General features: G+C 47.0%; 1 protein-coding gene across 1 annotated transcript; it reads left to right on the top strand.

Annotated features, from left to right (window-relative positions):
* The first annotated feature begins 2,098 nt into the window (after positions 1-2,098).
* Positions 2,099-10,930, top strand: LOC146027257 (uricase-like). The gene is made up of 3 exons (XM_083158200.1): positions 2,099-2,158; positions 8,981-9,199; positions 10,748-10,930. Exons 1-3 carry the CDS (start codon positions 2,141-2,143, stop codon positions 10,913-10,915), a joined length of 405 nt encoding a protein of 134 aa, XP_083014326.1. The 5' UTR covers positions 2,099-2,140; the 3' UTR covers positions 10,916-10,930.
* The last annotated feature ends 207 nt before the right edge of the window (positions 10,931-11,137 follow it).

The following is an 11,137-nucleotide window of genomic DNA, read 5'->3' as shown; positions in this document are numbered from 1 at the left end:
GCCATGCAGGGGTGCACTCCTAGCGTTATCGCCCTGTGTGTACAGGGCCATGCGGGGGTGCACTCCTAGCGTGATCGCCCTGTGTGTACAGGGCCATGCGGGGGTGCGCTCCTAGCGATATCGCCCTGTGTGTACAGGGCCATGCGGGGGTGCGCTCCTAGCGATATCGCCCTGTGTGTACAGGGCCATGCGGGGGTGCGCTCCTAGTGATATCGCCCCGTGTGTACAGGGCCATGCGGGGGTGCGCTCCTAGCGATATCGCCCCATGTGTACAGGGCCATGCGGGGGTGCTCTCCTAGCGATATCGCCCTGTGTGTACAGGGCCATGCGGGGGTGCGCTCCTAGCGATATCGCCCCATGTGTACAGGGCCATGCAGGGGTGCGCTCCTAGCGATATCGCCCCATGTGTACAGGGCCATGCGGGGGTGCGCTCCTAGCGATATCGCCCCATGTGTACAGGGCAGGTGTGGGGGTGCGTTCCTAGCGATATCGCCCTGTGTGTACATGGCCATGCGGGGGTCCGCTCCTAGCGTTATCGCCCTGTGTGTACAGGGCCATGCGGGGGTGCGCTCCTAGCGATATCGCCCTGTGTACAGGGCCATGCGGGGGTGCGCTCCTAGTGATATCGCCCTGTGTGTACAGGGCCATGCGGGGGTGCACTCCTAGCGTTATCGCCCTGTGTGTACAGGGCCATGCGGGGGTGCGCTCCTAGCGATATCGCCCTGTGTGTACAGGGCCATGCGGGGGTGCGCTCCTAGTGATATCGCCCCATGTGTACAGGGCCATGCGGGGGTGCGCTCCTAGCGATATCGCCCCATGTGTACAGGGCCATGCGGGGGTGCTCTCCTAGCGATATCGCCCTGTGTGTACAGGGCCATGCGGGGGTGCACTCCTAGCGATATCGCCCCGTGTGTACAGGGCCATGCAGGGGTGCGCTCCTAGCGATATCGCCCCATGTGTACAGGGCCATGCGGGGGTGCGCTCCTAGCGATATCGCCCCATGTGTACAGGGCAGGTGTGGGGGTGCGTTCCTAGCGATATCGCCCTGTGTGTACATGGCCATGCGGGGGTCCGCTCCTAGAGATATCGCCCCATGTGTACAGGGCCATGCGGGGGTGCGCTCCTAGCGATATCGCCCTGTGTGTACAGGGCCATGCGGGGGTGCGCTCCTAGCGATATCGCCCTGTGTGTACTGGGCCATGCGGGGGTGCGCTCCTAGCGATATTACCCTGTGTGTACAGGGCCATGCGGGGGTGCGCTCCTAGAGATATCGCCCTGTGTGTACAGGGCCATGCGGGGGTGCGCTCCTAGCGATATCGCCCTGTGTGTACAGGGCCATGCGGGGGTGCGCTCCTAGCGATATCACCCTGTGTGTACAGGGCCATGCGGGGGTGCGCTCCTAGAGATATCGCCCTGTGTGTACAGGGCCATGCGGGGGTGCGCTCCTAGAGATATCGCCCTGTGTGTACAGGGCCATGCAGGGGTGCGCTCCTAGCGATATCGCCCCATGTGTACAGGGCCATGCGGGGGTGCACTCCTAGCGTTATCGCCCTGTGTGTACAGTGCCATGCGGGGGTGCGCTCCTAGCAATATCGCCCTGTGTGTACAGGGCAGGTGTGGGTGCGCTCCTAGCGATATCACCCCATGTGTACAGGGCCATGCGGGGGTGCGCTCCTAGTGATATCGCCCCATGTGTACAGGGCCATGCGGGGGTGCGCTCCTAGCGATATCGCCCCATGTGTACAGGGCCATGCGGGGGTGCGCTCCTAGCGATATCGCCCCATGTGTACAGGGCCATGCAGGGGTGCGCTCCTAGAGATATCGCCCCATGTGTACAGGGCCATGCGGGGGTGCGGGAGTCGGAATGTCTGACTGTGGACTGTGGAGCCAGGGCGGTCGGGAGACATTCCGGTCAGCCAGGCTCTGGGGACAGAACGTTACGCCCCATTTAAGAGGATCCTGAAATTTGTTAATTTTTTATCTCCCAGCTAAACAAAGATTGACCCCAACAGGTTACGCTTCAGCCAACAAACAGAAGCTGATTGGCTGGGATCCCCTGTCCACTATCCGCCCTCCAGGCAAACCCCCCTCAGTCACCTGCAAAAAGAAACAGGTATTCATTATTTTATATCTGCAGAGGATGGCGGAACACATCAAGGTAGGACCCAACCAATCTACATACAGAAGGGGACACGTGTTATATAATTACTAGCAACTTTATATACTGGAAATAGCAAGTCCACCCTGTGTGGTACAACAATGTGCGCTTCACTGTAATACATGTAACTGCAGCAATGATTCCATCGCTAGTCCTGTAATATCACTGATACGTGACTGATACATACATACATACATACATACATTATTTACTTATTTATTATTTATAAATGCTTTATACATACATACATACATACATACATACATACATACATGACACGTGACTGATACATACATACATGATACGTGACTGATACATACATGATACGTGACTCATACATACATACATTATACATGACTGATACATACATGATACGTGACTGATACATATATACATACATACATACATACATGATACGTGGCTGATACATACTCACACATAAATACATACATGATACGTGACTGATACATACTCACACATAAATACATACATGATACGTGACTGATACATACACACATACATACATAATACGTGACTGATACATACACACATACATACGTGACTGATACATACACACATACATAAAAGATACGTGACTGATAGATACATACATACATGATACGTGACTCATACATACATGATATGTGACTGATACATACATACATACATACATGATACGTGACTGATACATACATACATACATGATATGTGACTGATCTCTTATATATTTATAAGACTCCCCTGTGTATATAACGTTCCCGCCCAGCGGGATACACAAACCCGCCCCCTTAGGGAAAAGTGTTCTATGTGTATAACGTTCTACACACCCCACCCCCTTGACATCACCTCCCCCCACCCAGCCAGGGCTACAGTACACGCCCATCATCCACTATTACTCCACAGCCACCATCCACCATTACTCCCGAACCCCCCCCCCCTCTGCCAGCAAACCCACAACCCCCCCAGACACCCGCGCCCCCCCCCCGCGATTCACGGCACTCCCGTGACCCCCCCCTCCCGCGATTCGCGGGCCCCCTGTGACCCCCCCCTCCCGCAATTCACGGCACCCCCTGCGACCCCCCGTCCTGCAATTTGCGGCGACCCCTCCCTCCTGCGATTCACGAGCCCCCTCCCGCGATTTGCGCCGACCCCCCTCCCACGATTTGCGGACCCAAGCCCCCTCCCGCGATTTGCGGGACCCCCCCAGCTATTCATGCCCCCCCGCGACCCCCCCTCTCGCAATTCACGGCACCCCGCGCCCTCTCCCGTGATTTGCCGCAACCCCCTCCCCTGATTCACTGCGCCCCTCCCTCAATTTGCAAACCCCCGCCCCCTCCCGCGATTCATGGCACCCCCCTCCCGCGATTCTAGCCCCCCTTCGCCCCCTCTCTCGCAATCACCGGAATTTGCGCCCCCTCCTGTGATTTGCAGACCCCCGCCCCCTCCCGCGATTCAAGGCACCCCCCTCCTGCGATTTGCGCCCCCTCCCGTGTATCACATGCATGATACGTGACTGATACATACTTACATGATATGCGACTGATACATACATACATGATACGTGACTGATACATACATACATGATATGTGACTGATATATACATACATGATATATGACTGATACATGCATGCATACATACATGATACATGACTGATACATACATACATGATACGTGACATACATACATACATGATACATGATACATGACTCATACATACATACATGATCTGTGACTGATACATACATACATGATACGTGACTGATACATACATACGTACATACATGCATGATATGTGACACATACATACATGATATGTGACACATACACACATACATGATACGTGACTGATACATACATACATGATACGTGACACATACATACATGACTGATACATGACTGATACATACATACATACATGATACGTGACTGATACATATATACATACATGACACGCGACTGATACATACATACATACATGATACGTGAATGATACATACATACATTGATGATATGTGACTGATACATACATAGATACATGATACATGATTAATACATACATACATGATACGTGACTGATACATACATAGATACATACATAATACGTGACTGATACATACATACATGATCCGTCACTGATATATACATACATGGTACGTCACTGATATATACATACATGATATGTGACTGATACATACATACATACATGATATGTGACTGATACATACATAGATAGATACATATATGATACATGACTGATATATACATACATGATACGTGACTGATACATACATACATGATATGTGACTGATACATACATACATGATATATGACTGATACATGCATGCATACATACATGATACATGACTGATACATACATACATGATACGTTACATACATACATACATACATGATCTGTGACTGATACATACATGATACGTGACACATATATATACATGATATGTGACACATACATACATGATACGTGACTGATACATACATGATATGTGACACATACATACATACATGACTGATACATACATGATACGTGACTGATACATATATACATACATGACACGTGACTGATACATACATACATACATACATGATACGTGACTGATACATACATACATTGATGATATGTGACTGATACATACATACATACATGATACGTGACTGATACATACATAGATACATACATGATACATCACTGATACATACATACATACATGATACGTCACTGATATATACATACATGATACGTCACTGATATATACATACATGATACGTGACTGATACATACATACATACATGATATGTGACTGATACATACATAGATACATATATGATACATGACTGCTAAATACATACATGATACGTGACTGATACATGCATACATGATACGTGACTGATACATACATTGATGATCCATGACTGATACATACATACATATATGATACGTGACTGATACATACATACATGATACGGTGACTGATACATACATACATACATGATACGTGACTGATACATACATACATGATACATGACTGATACATACATACATACATACATACATGATACGTGACTGATACATACATACATGATACGTGACTGATACATGCATACATGATACGTGACTGATACATACATACATGATACGTGACTGATACATACATACATGATACGTGACTGATACATACATACATGATACGTGACTGATACATACATACATGATACGTGACTGATACATACATACATGATACATGACTGATACATACATACATTATACGTGACTGATACATACATACATGATACGTGACTGATACATACATAGATACATGATACATGATTGATACATACATACATGATCCGTGACTGATACATACATAGATACATACATAATACGTGACTGATACATACATACATGATCCGTCACTGATATATACATACATGGTACGTCACTGATATATACATACATGATATGTGACTGATACATACATACATACATGATATGTGACTGATACATACATAGATAGATACATATATGATACATGACTGATATATACATACATGATACGTGACTGATACATACATACATGATATGTGACTGATACATACATACATGATATATGACTGATACATGCATGCATACATACATGATACATGACTGATACATACATACATGATACGTGACATACATACATACATACATGATCTGTGACTGATACATACATACATGATACGTGACACATATATATATACATGATATGTGACACATACATACATACATACATACATGATACGTGACTGATACATACATGATATGTGACACATACATACATACATGACTGATACATACATGATACGTGACTGATACTATATACATACATGACACGTGACTGATACATACATACATACATACATGATACGTGACTGATACATACATACATTGATGATATGTGACTGATACATACATACATACATGATACGTGACTGATACATACATAGATACATACATGATACATCACTGATACATACATACATACATACATGATACGTCACTGATATATACATACATGATACGTCACTGATATATACATACATGATACGTGACTGATGTATGTGTGTGTCTGTGGGGGGGTGTATGTGTGTGGGGGGGTGTATGTGTGTGTCTGTGGGGGGTTTATGTGTGTGTGGGGGTGTATGTGTGTGTCTGTGGGGGGGTGTATGTGTGTGGGGGGTGTATGTGTGTGTCTGTGGGGTGGGGGTGTGTGTGTGTGTATGTGTGGGTGTATGGGTGGTGTGTGTGTGTGTATGGGGTGGTGTATGTGTGTGTCTGTGGGGGGGTGTATGTATGTGGGGGGTGTATGTGTGTGTCTGTGGGGGGGGGTGTGTGTGTGGGTGTATGTGTGTGTCTGTGGGGGGGTGTATGTGTGGGGGGGTGTATGTGTGTGGGGGGGTGTATGTGTGTGTGTGGGGTGGTGTGTGTGTGTGTGGGGTGGTGTATGTGTGTGTGGGGGGGTGTATGTGTGTGTGTGTGTGTGGGGGGGTGTATGTGTGTGTGGTGTGTGTGTGTGTGTGGGTGTATGTGTGTGTCTGTGGGGGGGTGTATGTGTGGGGGGTGTATGTGTGTGGGGGGGTGTATGTGTGTGGGGGGGTGTATGTGTGTGTGTGGGGTGGTGTGTGTGTGTGTGGGGTGGTGTATGTGTGTGTGGGGGGGTGTATGTGTGGGGGGGTGTATGTGTGTGGGGGGGTGTATGTGTGTGTGTGGGGTGGTGTGTGTGTGGGGGTGGTGTATGTGTGTGTGGGGGGGTGTATGTATGTGTGTGTGTGGGGTTTCAGGGACATTGAGTTCAGCAGACCTGTGTCCTCCTCACGTGGTGCCCGTGGTATATGGTCATTAGGTTGACATGCACTGGGTCGACTACTGAAGGTCAACAGAGTTTAGGTCGACATCTGAAATAGGATTTTTTTTGTAGCCGACATGTGCCGACAGGTGGTATTTCATGCACTGGGGCGTGGTAAGGGAATATAACAGTGTGCCGAGCGCAGCGAGCCGTGCGAGGGGACGCCGTGCGAGGGGACGCCGTACACTTAGACGGTGTCAATGTTAACTTTTGGGATTAATTTTTTTTTTTTAAACTCATGTCGACCTTCCCATTGTCGACCTAATGCTGGTGTGGACCTATTTCGGGTGTCCACCTATGCCCTGTCGCCCAGTGAGCATATACCCGTGCCCAGATAATGAAGCAGTTCCTAGTTAGTGATGCATTGCAGGATCCTCAGCTCTATGGGGGGGTGTAATACGAAGCCGCTGTTCCTGTGCGTTGTATTAGCCGCTCTCCTCCGCTGACCGATATCATACGATGACATTAGTGGGTGCAGGTGCGCCTGGTACGTGTTATATATAGCATGCAGTCCTCCTCACAGCTGGGTCACCTATTAGGCAGCCTTGGCCCCTGCTTGGGGCCCACGTTACAGAACATATTTGTTTTTGTCGGTATTGTGACTGCCGACATCCCATCCGTCGGGAGGCTAAGCTCAAACTTGGGAAGGCTGGCTAATTTAAACCAATTTTTTTTTTTATATGCTGTGACTACAGGCACAACACATTGACTTAATTTAAAAAAAAACTATTATTAGGGAATCCCTGGCAATGTCCCACACTCTTGTTGCTTGTGGTCTTCATCTAAGTAACGTGAACTAAAGCAGTAAATCACACACACAACAAAGATATAGGGAGGCGAATCCAATAAGAGAGGTGCTAAATCTGCCTAGCATCAAGCTTCTCCCCCAACATTCCTATAGTACAGGAAAAAAACACACACATTAAACAGGCGTGTTTACTTAAAATCAAAACCTTGTGATATACCCAGTGCTAATGCTTAGCTCCTCTTTTTTTGTGTTTGTGTTCCTCTGAAAAGTACATTAATTATGTTTAGTCTAAAGGGGCATACACATGTAGAGATGTGTGCTAAGCTATTTAGGGTAGGCGATTTCCTGTGCCCAGATCTCCCATGGTGACCACATACACATGCAGAGATTTTGCTAAGCAAAAAAAGGCCGGGTACTGGTTCAGAATGGGGAATTGTGATCAGTATCTCCCATTCTGTACACACAGAGAGATTTGCAGTCACATGCTCAGCAATTTGACTAGATTTGGACTGCATGCACTACTAGTCAGATTGCTTAGAAAATAGCACAAAATCTCTCCGTGTGTATGCCCCTTAAAATAGGTTTTATTGGAAGATATTAAATAAATCTTATCAAAGCCTAATAAGTTTGTATTATATAGCGATGTCTCACTGTATTATTATCATAAACCGATTTACATTTTTCTTTTATTAAATAGTTAATGAATAAAAATTGGTTTTAAACCAAAAAGAGCATTTTTTTTGTTATATTTTTTTTTTAAAAGCTCTGCTGCAAACCAATATACTGCCACGGGGCCTTCGTCCGATTCTTCCTCCTGTCACCGGGAGATTGGGCCTGGCTGATTTATGGAAGCAAAGTAGCTCATTTGCACATTAACACATTAACAACAACATTCAGTACCATGCACTTCGGGGCAGGGGTGGTCATCGGTGATGAGCGATATTGAATCACCCCCAAAGTCTTAGCTCTGCTAATTGGAATAAAACATGTCTAACAACTAAGGAGGGATTGTACAGCAAGATGGGCCAGGGCTCGTCCCAAAGACAGAATTGTCCTGCCCACTGTGGAGATGCTGCCGACGCAGCGTGCTACCGACTGACGCAACCCTGCGTTCTCTGCTCATATGTCGTGCTATAGAATCTTTATATTATTATGTTCTTTGTTTCAGGACGCAGGCGCAGAGTTTGTGCGCACGGGCTATGGGAAGAACGCAGTGAAAGTCCTGCAGATTACAAGAGATGGCAAACAGCATTACATCAAGGAGATTGAAGCCTCCGTCCAGCTCACCCTGAGATCAAAGAAAGATTATTTGGCTGGGGATAATTCTGACATAATCCCCACAGACACCATGAAGAATACGGTCTATGCCCTGGCGAAACTGAAAGGGGTAAGGCCTGGTTATTTATACAATACACAATAAAAATAAAACTTTAATACATCCAAAGGCCGCACATACTGATACTTACCTATCTTGAGCCTGTCGGTAGGTCCCTGGGTCCGCTGCCGGTGCCTTGGTTCCGGGGCTCCAGGGCTGAAGAGTCCGGGGTCCTGGATCCGAAGAAATCCATGGGGGACCTGTGGAAGGAAATCCTACTCACCCAGGTTTTTTTTACACTTTAATCAGCCCGGTGACCACCGCACAGGGCCACCGGGGACAGCACCAGGCTTCAGCCTGGTCAGGTAAGTCCTGGAGGGGGGGACCCTTTATTGTGGGGGTCCCCACTTCCCCAGGACCCCTGACCGGTCAGAGGGCTGAATGCTTTGGCCGGGGGGACTTGTATAAAAAGTCTCCCCCCGGCTGTGGCATTACCCTGCTGGCTGGTTTGGCCTGGGGCTGGTTCTCAAAATACGGGGGACCCCTAGTCATTTTTCCCCCCGTATTTTGGGAACCAGTCCCGGACCTGGAGCCTGGGGCTGGTTTTAAAAACCAGCGAAGCCCTATTTGTCGGGTTTCCTGATTTATTTTTATACTCTTCAGCCTGGTGCTGGTTACAGCTGTGGGGGGGACCCCACGTGGTGACTAAAATGTAGTCGCATAACCCGTCTATATAGAAGTTTAGTCACCCTGCCGGCTGACTAATTTCGCGTATATAGCGGTTTGCTATAATTATGCCCTAACCCAGCCCATTATGATAATTTTGTTCACATATGACGTGTTAATAGCCCAAATCGAGACAGTGTGTACGGCGGTACAATCTTTTTCTTGCGTCTGTTTGGACGGGAGTACATCGGACGTCGCAAGTAAAATTGTACAGGTGTGTACGCGCCTATCGGCTGTTGTTTGTGGACGGTCCGACGGGTCTACGGTCGGTCGGTCAGAAGAAAACAGGGATTTTATAGATGTGTACCCAGCTTAACTCCGCCCTCTAGTCCCTGCATCCTTCCATATGCCCGCTGCAATGCCATCTGCCGGGCAGGCCTATAGGACAGGGATGGCCAACTGGCGGCCCTAAGGGCAATCAGCCCCTCATGACCCCAGATTCTTCCTGTGCTATTATCTGATCTGTGATTTATACACTTACCTGATAGGTATTACAGATAGGTGTCTCCTGCTGTGATTGATGTTCTAATTACTGAGCTTAAGGTAATGTGCGCCCCCTTTGGTGGTTATACGTCTACTAGGTAAAAGCACATCAAAATGACAGCTTCTGCAATATACAGTACTTTCATTTTGAGCTGTGACAGTTTTTAGCCCACAAACTCTCCACCCTCAGTCCCTTTCTGCTCCTACCTCCAATCAGTCTCTGTCTTCACAGATATATATATATAGTGTGTGTATATGTGGCTTTCTGTTCACCGCTACAGTCCGCAGATACCCGGTAACCCCGCTGCCCTGTAGCCCCCAGCTCACTGTGACATCACTGATACATTGTATAACGCATCACTCCCCTTTATCTCATTTTATTTATTCGCTCATTTTGTGTTTTTTTTTTAGGTAAAAACCATTGAGGACTTCTCTGTGGAGATCTGTAATCATTTCCTTAAAACGTTCCACCATGTGATGGAGGCCAATGTTCATATTCAGGAGGATCCCTGGAGACGTTTCGAGAAGGTACCAGGCCACCATATTGTCATTATCAGACTTATTATCAATGTGCGGTAATAGGAAATCCAAGCTTTATCATAACACCAGTAAATAAAAGAAGCGGAGTGATCGCGCTCAGCTTGTGGCGTAGCCGGGCTAGGCGCGGGGGATGTGCCGGTTTGTGACCAGCTTTCTTATACGCAGTTCAGAGCTCAGGCTTTAAAAAACATAATTAAATTGTTAAGAAATGTGAAAAAAGTATAAAATGTATATTTATCAATTATATTTTTTTTATATTAT

Source organism: Crinia signifera, chromosome 8 (assembly GCF_055691185.1).
Source record: "Crinia signifera chromosome 8, ASM5569118v1, whole genome shotgun sequence".
Classification (NCBI taxonomy): domain Eukaryota; kingdom Metazoa; phylum Chordata; class Amphibia; order Anura; family Myobatrachidae; genus Crinia; species Crinia signifera.
Note: the sequence above shows the minus strand (reverse complement) of the source record. Positions and strands in the feature narration are given on the sequence as shown.